At 46.7% G+C, this 11559-nt stretch overlaps 1 protein-coding gene across 1 annotated transcript in view; it reads left to right on the forward strand.

The window, feature by feature from the left end:
* cdh11 (cadherin 11, type 2, OB-cadherin (osteoblast)) overlaps window positions 1-11276 on the forward strand; it is a 54801-nt gene extending 43525 nt beyond the window's left edge. The window contains exons 6-12 of the mRNA XM_036543477.1: window positions 401-588; window positions 3869-4122; window positions 4744-4880; window positions 5538-5659; window positions 6584-6701; window positions 9402-9653; window positions 10748-11276. Of these exons, the coding sequence (XP_036399370.1) occupies window positions 401-588; window positions 3869-4122; window positions 4744-4880; window positions 5538-5659; window positions 6584-6701; window positions 9402-9653; window positions 10748-11244 (1568 nt within the window). The 3' untranslated portion in view covers window positions 11245-11276. The remainder of the gene's footprint in view (window positions 1-400; window positions 589-3868; window positions 4123-4743; window positions 4881-5537; window positions 5660-6583; window positions 6702-9401; window positions 9654-10747) is intronic.
* Window positions 11277-11559: the final 283 nt, after the last annotated feature.

Consider the following 11559-nt stretch of genomic DNA (forward strand, 5'->3'; position numbering starts at 1 on the left):
CTTTGCACATTGTCTGACCTTTTGGAAACACTCCCTTCCCATGTCACAGTTATTTTTAAATGTGACTGAAGCCTTTGGTTCTGAGTACTTTCACAGGCTGAGCAGGTGAGACAGAGAGTCACAGTGCACTTCTGATTGGTCAGGGTCTCCAGCAAATGTCTGACCCTTGATACGGTTGCTGAGTTCACGGGTGCTCCTCTGCTTAACCAACTTTCCCAGAGAATGTTGTTTTACTACGGCGGAGCCTTGTCAAGGACAGAGTGCACTGAGATTGTGTCTGGCCCTAACTTTGCAAAATACATATAAGAAAAACTTCCAGAAAGGGAAACTGACTGCTCATTAGGCTGGCAGGATCGGTTTGTGGCGTGAACTCTGACCACCTCTCTCCTTTCCTCCCAAGGTGTGTACGCCATGTCAGTGTCGGAAGACAAGGTTCCGGGCGAGGAGGTGGGCCGGCTGAAGGCCAAGGACCCTGACCTGGGCGAGAATGGCCTGGTGACGTACCGGTTGATCGAGGGTGACGGGAAGGGCGTGTTTGAGATCGACACTGACTCAGAGACCCGCGAGGGAATCATTAAACTGAAAAAGGTGAGCAGGCGGCTGGGAGTTACAGTAGTGCTGTGTTTAAATGAAAAGCAGAATATATTGTGTGTGTGTGTGTGTGTGTGTGTGTGTGTATGTGTTTGTGAGGGTGACTGAATGTCTGTTAGTTTGTGTGAGTGTGTGCACATGTGTGCGAGTGTGAGAGAATATCTGTGTGTGTGTGTGTGTGTGTGTGTGTGTGTATGTGTGTGCGCGCGTGTGTGAGAGAATATCTGTGTGTGCGCGCGACTGAGTATCTGTGTGTGTCTGTGTGTGTGTGTGTGTGTGTGTGTGTGTGTGTGTGTGTGTGTGTGCATACACAGACAGGAGCAGGGGGTGATTTTTCACCATTATAACCACCTTGGTTTCCTATTACATCTGGGATGGGCATTGACTTTCATGGCCGGCTCTCTCTCCTGGAGCGAGACTTCATCTCGGTGGTCCGATCTGCAGCAGGATTACTCAGGCTCCTCACGCCTGGGGGGGGGGCAGGTCAGCCTGGTGCTGCGGAGCACCCCCCCATGGGTGTGCAAAGTCACGACCAGGCCCTTGAGCTGTCCGTCATGGACAGGAATCAGTCAGCCAGCTATTTCTCAGAGACTAATGCGCAGCCGTCGTGCACAGCACATTACCTTTATTTCCACGTTCCAAAGTCCTGCCCTCTCTCCCTGGCCCCACCCCCCTCCCCCACACTGAGGGGGTCCGGGACGTCAATCACATCCCTGTCTTCTTCCTGTCACCGATCCACCTTTGCAGTCCTTTGTTCAAAAAATTTGAATTCTCCTCCGAGCTCTGGGTCTTGAGCAGGTTGCTTGATTTTGACATCGCGGCTTAGTTAGTCTGAGCCGGGATCAATACAGCACGCTTAAAGACGATGCTCTCAACTTAACTGTACATGCCGTTTCCTGGAGGCTCCCTCTGTTGCTCTAGGACACGCTCTGGCAGAATGTTAACGATGGGTGTGTGAGCCGTTCTCCTCATGGTCACTGGGGTCCTCATGGACCAAGGCATCGCCTGTGATTTCCGTTAAAGTAAGGCAAAGGGATGATAATGGCAGTGTGTGTCAGAAACGAGAGGGGAAGGCTTGAGTTGTGAGGGAGAAATGAGCCGAAACTGACTGTGAGAGGTGGTGTGTGTGTGTGTGTGTGTGTGTGTGTGTGTGTGTGTGTGTGTGTGTGTGTGTGTGTGTGTGTGTGTTGGGTGGGGCTGATTGTCTAGAGCGTAAAAGCTTTCTTAAACGTCAGGGCTCTGCTCCGCTGAGAGGTGTTTGTGTGTGTGTGCGTGTGTGTGTTTGTGTGTGTGTGTGCGTCTGTGTGTATATGTGTGTGTGTGTGTGTGAGTGTGTGTGTGTCTGTGTGTATGTGTGTGTGTGTGTGTGTGTGTGTGTGTGTGTGTGTGTGTGTGTGTGTGTGTGTGCGTCTGTGTGTATATGTGTGTGTGTGTGTGTGTGTGTTGGGTGGGGCTGATTGTCTAGAGCGTAAAAGCTTTCTTAAACGTCAGGGCTCTGCTCCGCTGAGAGGTGTTTGTGTGTGTGTGCGTGTGTGTGTGTGTGTGTGTTTTGGGAAATGGGGGGGCACACGCAGACAATGCAGAGAACACTGGCAACAATCGCTTTGATGCCAAGCTGCTGCGCTCAATATCATAATGGCTGCCTGATACACCTCTGGGGAAATCATCACCTTTTGCTCTTCAAAGCCTGTTGAAAATTAAAGTTGAAATCACTGACAGAATTGCCGCGGTTTTAATCAAGTATTCCGTTTCAACTGCGGGCAGGCAGCGCCGCCTGAATGCTAAGAGGCGGCCCCGGCATTATTGTGGATATTATCTGTCGCTGATTAGTTCCAGCCAGTGAGTTATTAGGTGCCAAAAGAAAGGATCGGAGAGAGGACCCGTGCCGTCGGAAGACGTGCAGAGCGGCAGACCTGTCTGGAGAAAGAACCAGGTCTTTCTGGTGTTTTTTTTTTGTTTTGTTTTTTTCTTTTTTTTCCCACTGTTGGCAGCTTCATTACAGAAATCGTGAAAGAAAAAAGGGAAAAAAAAGAACAGAGGGGGAGGTAGGAAAAAAAAAATAAAAACAAACTTCTAACCAATCATCGGAGACAATGTCTGCATGTTTTGTTCTTCCCCCCTTAAAACCATAATTCTAGCTTTGTAATTTGCAAGTGAGAGGCGTGATGGGAGAGACAGAGCCTTAAATTGGTAATCACGGTGCAGCCCTACGTGGGACGCGGTTTTTTTCACACAAAATGGCTATTGTATATACTTGAACGCAACTGTTTTGGCCAAAAAGCACGCGTTTTTCCCTCTTTGCATATAAATGAGTTTTGGGGAAAAAAATGGGCGCTGTAAAGTCGTTTTGACAACCGGTATTGTGGGTAGATTTTTGTTTCTTCGGGATTTGTTTTTGTGAAAGGTGAAGGAAAACAAGGCTTGTGTACGTGTTTATGGCTAACGTAATTACAGTTACGCAAGTCCTAAAAAGACCATGCAGAAAAAGGATTTGTTTGTGTTGGTCATACTGACTGCAGCCATTGAGTGTCTCTGTGTGATTCTTCAGCAATAGCGCCCTCTACCTCTTCAACCATAAACTGTACTAAAGGTATACGTAAAATTCAAAGTACATACAAGGCAATATCATTATGCTGTAGTACCATAGTAAATGCATATTCCTTTGCTTTATCTGCTATAGATTGGATGTCTTACAAGCAATACTCACACATAATCATGTCTTAAACTGAGAGCATTTAGTATCTAGATGCAAGAAACAGTTGATTCACTAATGTTCTATCCTGCTATTTAAAGCAGACTCATTTAGGTTTTGAGAGGAAGACACTAACAGAATTACCAGTCATTGGTGATGTGCTTACTTTCTGCTTGAAGTGCACCAGTGGTCACTGAAAATGAACAAAAAACATTTATGCCAGACACCTTGACATCACTCCCTGTCTTCTTGTGATATCGTTAGACTTTTAAGCAGCACAGTGTCTCTGCTTTTGGCGTTTCATCACCTAGCAGCTCTTAGCATTTTGACAGCCAAAAAATCCATAAGCCTGCTGCTGTGGAAACAGAAAAGACACAAAACAGAAATCTGCACTGTAAACCGATTAGCTCAACGCACAATTCAGTGGTAAAATAAATACATGTAACATAATGGAGATAGGATACAAAGCCTGAGATTGCCGTTTGTCAAGCAGACCTGTTTAATTTTGAAGGGAATGAATGAATCACGTGAACCTCGCAGAGAGCGATGGGGGCGGGGCTAACACTGGTGTTCCTGTCATGGCAGCCTGTGGATTTCGAGACCAAGAGGGCCTACACCCTGACGGTGGAGGCGTCCAACGTCCACGTGGACCCCCGCTTCCTCGCCTGGGGACCCTACAAGGACACGGCCACCGTCAAGGTCATGGTGGAGGACGCGGACGAGCCTCCGAACTTCACCGCTGCCAGCTACGACTTTGAGGTGGAGGAGAACGCCCCCGACGGGACGGTGGTGGGACGTGTGCACGCCAAAGACACCGACGTCGCCAACAGCCCCATCAGGTGCAAGGCCATCCGCTCTCTGCCCAGAGTTTAAAGAGCTGAAGTCCAACCTCATACACCAATGATATGAGCCACGCTACTGCTGCCTGTACAGCTCAAAACACTCAATAGGTTTCTGAAGTCTAACTACAACGGTATTATTACTCATGCTAATACTAGACTTTACATGTCAAAACATTGTGATAGCTGTATGTCTGCCTCTTGTATTTCTAAGCAATGATAAAATGCTTCAGGTCAATGCAGTCAATACAGTTTTGTCAGCTGTGTGTCTCTTTTACTATGCACAATCCTAGTGCTGTCTCACCTGCTTAGAGCATCGTCTTTGTCATCATGGCTGTAATATAATGGGTGTGGAAACGTTAAAACACATGTTTGTTAAAGACAAACGCGTGAAGGCATCCAGCATTATTGCCAGTTGGATGCACTGAGAGATTTCAGACTGTTAGGCCATTGATTCTGAACAAACCCTTTCCCAGGGATTCTTCTTAAAATGATTACTGAGCACATTTCAAGCTCCATGTAGATAAATGTTTAGAATGACAATTGTTGGGGGGAAATACTGATGATGTTCTGGAGAGTTCTCTTTAGAGTTCCCTTTAACAGGTGTCTTTTTTGTCCTAGGTACATGATTCCTCGGTACACAGACTTGGAGCAGTTCTTCAGCATCGGTCCTGAGGATGGCATAATCAGAACAACCAGACCCCTGGATCGGGAGACCCAGGGCTGGCACAACATCTCTGTCAGTGCCACAGAAATCAGTAAGTCCCTGCCGCGGCTTCTGTGACCTGATTTTCACCAGTCACCACTCCACTGATATTTCCAACTTAGACTATGAGACATTTTCATTTATGTATTCCTTTATTTACCCCATGCATTTAACAGAAATTTTGATCTTGAGGGACTTGCAAGTCCTCATGGGACGTTACATTCAATGCATGTCATGAACAAAACACCTTTCCATTTTACCTGTCTGGAAGAGAGTGACAGTCTTAACATTCATGTCCTGAGCCTCATGAATCAAACAGGTCGTCTGTAGTATTAATAAATCCATAGATGTCTTGTGTGGTAATGGAATTTTAATGCAGTTTATGACCCTGATCATTTTAATGCTTGCCATGCTTGTTACATGTTGGCAGTACTTTTTTATTTAGTTTTAATGCCTGATTGAGGGCATAGCTTTAGCTACCTGAGTACTAAGCCCCAGATACTGTGCGAAGGTTTGAATTCAGATTTGAATTTGAACATTTGAATTAGAATGTTTGCTGAATTTATTAAAAAAAAGTAAATAACAAAAAAGGAAAAAAAAGATAAGCTTTGCCTTATTTATTCAGAGGTAAGCACAATGCATACTGTCCCTGGATTGAATCTGAACTTGCATTAAATAACTTGGGTTGAATTATTGTTGTGCTGCGCAGGCGGACACCATCAAGATGCTAAAGTTCGCGTCAACATCAAGGTTAAAGATGTGAACGATAACGCCCCGGAATTTGCCACCCAGAATGAAGTCCTTGTGTGCGAAAATGTTCCGTCTGGCAAGGTGAGCCTCTTCCTGAGCTGGCTTTAGTGCGGTGTAAGGGATAGGAAGCTTGTCTTATTACAAGAGGGCTGCAGGTTCCAATTTGAGGAAGTAGACCTCAATTACTTCAGTAAAAGTGCCAGATGAGCAAATGGACCATGTGTCAAATGGATAAGGGTGTTTTTCTTTCTTTAAACGAAACACTGTAATGTAATTTTAAAAAATAATGTCACGTAATGTCATGTAAAAACAGCTTTTTTCAGCTAAATTCTGATGAAACAATCTGAAGTTTCTTTCTGCATGTTTATGGCTAGCGTGCACAGAAGTGTTTGTAATGCATATCATAGCCAGACTACACCAATTAAAAAAGATGAACAGAGCTCAGGGTTACATGAATGAATGTCAACAGATAATGGCCATCAATGCCACAACAGTAGATGGAAAAAATGCTGTATTTCTACAGGATTTGGAGAAAGGAAAAGAATGAAAGAAAAGAATCTCATTGTTTAAGGTTGTAGAATTTTGGAAAAAATGGCTCTCTTCTATTAGTGATGGTGTGTAGAGAAGCTGGCCAATACTTCTCTCATAAAAGAGTCAAAGCCTGTGCAAGCCAGTAGCAGGGACAAAATGAGCCTCTCTCCTGCTCTGCAGTCACACCTGTATTTAATCAGGCCTCAATCAGTAAGGTGTGGCTCGTTATCCAATAGGCTTGTGCCCCACACAAACACACAAACTGATTGACATCAATTAACAACTGACATTTAGGCTAAGGAAGAGGTGGTGAAGGCTCTCCCTCACATGGAAATTGTGTTTGTTCTTCTGTTGAATGTGGGACCTTTCTTGCATGTCTGTGTGTGTATGTGTGTGTGTGTGCATGCATGCATGCGTGTATGTGTGTGTGTCTGCATGTGCGTGTCTGTAATGCTGTTGTTCTCTGTGTTACAGCTCATTGAGACCGTTAGCGCGGTGGACAAAGACGAGATGGCCCACCGGCAGCACTTCCGGTTCAGCCTTCCCCCTGAGGTCGCCAACAACCAGAACTTCTCCCTCAAAGATAACAGAGGTGAGGTCCGAGGCAAGCCAAAGGCACAACTGACCTTTTATCTCCAGGGGTTGAGAGGCCCTCAAAGTAGTCATTTAACAATGCTAGCCTGTTTGAACTGGTTGTTCAGGGTTTCTTTGGCATACCGTCTCTTAATCATGTCTTTTCTCACAGTGTTTTGTCTGTAATATCCTATAACTTTGGATTGTGCTGTCAATCATAAATGTTCAATGGCTGATTGAATCCAGTAGACCTCGAGTAGACAGCTCTTTGCTGTCTATTATTTGCAGACCCCTTTATGACAACAGGTCATTTTACCCAGTTAAACTGCTGGACAGTTCCTTTAGCAATTCAAGTTAAGTACATGGCTCAAGGTTGCTACAATGCCTCCCCTCAAGATTCAAACCAAAACCCTTCTGGAAACAAATTTGTTTCTTTACTAATCTGTACTTCCACTAATCCACCCTGCTCAGTAGTAGCCTATATTTGCCAAGTTATGTAGTGGTGATGTATGAGAGCAGGAGAGATGCATTGAGTCAGCTGGCTCACTCTTGCTTGGATTTAAATTGTTGTCCTGGCATCGCTCTCCCTGCATAGGGGAGGGCTGTGATAGGCGTCCCATCTGGTGCTTCTGTGAGGCCCCACCTGTTGCTTCTCACCTAAATGCTCTGCAGGGCTACTCCGCCCAACCCACACGTCGGGGTGCTGGGTTGCATGCTTATGACACATCGGATCCACGTGCCGGCTGGTCCTCTTCAGCTTGACCCTCTTAAAAATAACGCAAATCCACATCAGACGCAATGCTGGTCCGATGACTCTTGCTATTTACTTCCCAGAAAAAATGTAGATAATCACGGCTAAATGTTCTAGCATACAGAGCCTGGAACTCTTAAGCTATGCTTAATGTCACCGCACTATGGAGTAGGAGTCCAGGGTTGGGTTCCAAGTTCCAGTAATTAGGCTTGTCACCTCCCCCAGAGAACTCCCTCTCACCACATTGGTTCATTTGTTTGTGTACAATGTTTTACAACAGTTAACCATGAACTCAAACCAAGCACAATTTCAAATATAGTTGGTATCTATTTATAGCAAGCCAGAAAGTGTACTTTATTTTGTAACATACGAGATGGACCTTGGCACCCTGTATTGTGTTTTGGGTGGCATCAGCAGACTTCACTTCTGGGAACAAAGTGAAGAGAAGTATAAAGTTCTCCCCACGTTGCTAGGTTGTGAATTCATCGGTGGAATTAATACTTGCCTGCTGTTATGAGATACACTGAAAGTGAGACATTTAACAGCTGGTGTGGGGAGTTATGCACAGTGGTTGTTAGTTTGGTAATTTTGTATGGCTTGTGAGAAAGCTTCCGTCAAAAAATCTCTGGAAAAATGAATGTTGAAGTGGCATCGAAGACCAGCGCTGTGTCTGTATGTGTGCCGAATGAGGGAACTGTGTTCATTTCATCTTAAGAGGATATTTCTGGCCCTAGAGGAAGTCAAATCGAGCTATTTTGAGTTATCCAGGTGCCTGCTCTGAGAGATATCTCTGTGCCTTTGGTCTCATTGGAAGGGAAGGGGAAAGGAGAATATTGCAGAGGTGGTTTTAAAATCGAGAAATGTAAATTAGAGAGATTAGGCCCATTTCCTCAAATAAATGCAGATTTCAGCTTGTTCTAAAACAACCCCATGTCTCTGATAGGAAATATCAAACCCACGTACCTCTGAGCTTTCTAGGTATGATTCCTTACAGGCCAAATCAACCGATAAGAGATAACCAGCTGTGGTAAAGATAACCATGTTGAAAGTAGGCGGTTCAGAAGATTGATGGGAAGAAATGGGGTTATGGCAGATGATAGACAGTTAATCAAGACAGGATCCTCTGCTGCCCCCAGCATGCACACACACACACACACACACACACACACACACACACACACACACGCACACAGTCCCCCCCACAAGCACACACACATACACACACATACACAGCCCCCCCACATGCATACACATACACATACACACAGCCACACCATACATACATACTTACACACACACACACACACACACACACACACACGTACACACACACATTTACACGACGCTGATAGACCACAGACCGCCGGAGCTTCAGAGGTGCATCCTCTAGAAACCTGCCTGATGTGCGGAGAGGAAAGCAGAGACAGTGACTGCAGATGCAGGAGAAATGACTAAACCAACAGGCGTCTAAATGAACTCCCTCCGTTTACGCTCCAAGGGCGACCTTGCACTAACTCAGGAGAGCACAGCTGGCATCCTTCCCTCTTCTCCCGGCATCAAATAAAAGCTACGCAGCTACCCTGCTAGAACTTTGATTACATTTCCAAAGCCTGATAAATGCCCACAGTATTAAACATGAATTTAATATTGTGAGATTTTCACCTCGCTGTGCCCCCCTTCCTCCATGTTTACTTGCGTGCCTTTTGCTCTTATTGGATAACTGAAACTCTCAGGATAGAAGCGGGCCTCTGTTTTGTAGTCTGCCTCCTCTCTACTTTTTTTTATTATTGAACTTGTTGTAAACTTTGAAAGAATTCAATTCGTCCTCTTTTTATTTTCCCCCTGTTCAATAAGGCTGTTAATAACCAGACTCTCACTCCCTCTTTGTGCCTCTCCCCATCTCCCCCTGCCCTCCATCTTTCCTCCCTTTCCCTCCCCCGCGCGTTTCTCTCCGCTCCCTCTCCGCAGACAGCACGGCCAGCATCTACGTGATCCGGAAGGGCTTCAGCCGGGTGACCCAGGACATCTACCTCCTGCCCATCGAGATCAACGACAGCGGGAGCCCCCCCATGAGCAGCACCAACACGCTGACCATCCGCATCTGCAGCTGCGACAGCAAGGACACCATCCTCTCCTGCAACGTGGAGCCCTTCATCCTGCCCGCCGGGCTCAGCACGGGGGCCCTCATCGCCATCCTCGCCTGCATCGTCATCCTGCTGGGTAAGCGCCCCGCCCGGGTCGGGGGCCACGGTCCAGGGGGAACTCCTCAGCTCACGCCAGAGAGTTCGAAACTGCACAAATGCAGATACACCACTAGCACCTGTCACTAAAGTACCACGAACAATTATAACACTGAGAATAAGTGTAGAACAAGTAATGAGATAAATCTGGAAATTAATAAAGGAAACCAATACCATTACAACTATGAACGGGTATATTATTATTATTATTAGTAGTAGTAGTAGTAGTAGCAGCAGTAGTAGTGGACATAATCATATCAGATCATTGGGGATCCAGCTGTTGATGGGCAGACCAAAACACAAGGCCTCTGGGACTGGGGTTGTTCAGTGTTAGATGGTTCATAAGAGAGAATTCTTATTCCGTATTTAATTTTCATCGTCTTAGATACGCAACATCCTCTGAGGTTAACCTCATGGGGAGGAGGAGGAGGATTAAGAATTCAGATGACAGATGTTTAACAGAGTATTTACTTCATTATTGCGTTGTTTATGCACTTCCCAGACACTCCTCTCTAGGGGTGACAGCGTGGCTGGTATCTGATGCAAGTCCCTTGCACATAGCAGGATATTTACTGAGGGTGAACAGCTTCAGAGCCGCGCTCAAGGCCATAGCAGCGACGCGCACCCTGGGATTCAAACTCACAACCTTCTGCTCATGCTGTTAGCTCTTTAGCAACTGCCTCATGCCTCTTCCCTTAACAGTACTGTTTCAGTAGCAACAGGGAATAGTAAGTTAGTTGGCAATTACTTGTGGCATTGTTTAGAATTTTAAAATTCAGTGTGGTGACTGTTGCCAAAGCGCTGGAAGGTTGGCAGGGATGTTGTGGAGAGGTGACAAGAGAGTGAGGCGTTATGAACCCCACGTTGGTGGAGCCGGCCCGACATGTGCTGTGAGTCACTAATTCGTATGAGCAACGAGACTTTTACTTTCCGCAGCAAAACTGTGATTACGTAGCTCAAATCAGTGAGTCGCTAGCAGCCAGTGATAGCACTGCCTGTTTTGTGGTTGGTGTCACTGTGTTCTCTCGAGTGTGGAGGAGGGCTGACGGTTTGCCCCCCTCTGCTTCCCAACAGCGATCGTGGTGCTGTTCGTCGCTCTGCGCCGGCAGAAGAAGGAGCCGCTCATCGTCTTTGAGGAGGAGGACATCCGGGAGAACATCATCACCTATGACGACGAGGGCGGCGGCGAGGAGGACACGGAGGCCTTCGACATCGCCACACTGCAGAACCCTGACGGCGCCAACGGCTTCCTGCCGCGCAAGGACATCAAGCCCGAGCTGCAGTACCCCCTCCGGCCTGGCTTGCGCCCGGCTGCCAACAGTGTGGATGTGGACGACTTCATCAAGACGCGCGTCTCGGACGCTGACAACGACCCCACGGCGCCCCCCTACGACTCCATCCAGATCTACGGCTACGAGGGGCGGGGCTCCGTTGCCGGCTCGCTCAGCTCCCTGGAGTCGGTCACCACGGACTCGGACCTGGACTATGATTACCTCCAAAGCTGGGGCCCGCGCTTCAAGAAGCTGGCTGATCTCTACGGCACCAAAGACTCCGCCGACGACAACTCCTAACGCCCGAGAGGTTTCCCTCAACACCCCCCCCCCCCCCCAAACTCCCACTCCCCCTAAACCCAATTCCCATAACCAACATGTAGTGTGTGAAGTTTACTATAAGAATTCCACAAGTTCATCTATTTATAGTAAACTTTTTCGTTCGTTTGTTTTAAAGTGTGCTTGAAGTATACTCTGATCTTCAAGGGGGTTGAATCTGGACCAAGAGGAATGATGAGGGGAAGCCAAAAGATGACAGGAAGACAGCTGTGAGGGATTTCCCAGTAAGTAGATTAGAGGCGTGTGAGACATTGTGAAAGAGAAAGTACGAAGAAC

This window comes from Megalops cyprinoides, chromosome 13 (assembly GCF_013368585.1).
Source record: "Megalops cyprinoides isolate fMegCyp1 chromosome 13, fMegCyp1.pri, whole genome shotgun sequence".
NCBI classification, from domain to species: domain Eukaryota; kingdom Metazoa; phylum Chordata; class Actinopteri; order Elopiformes; family Megalopidae; genus Megalops; species Megalops cyprinoides.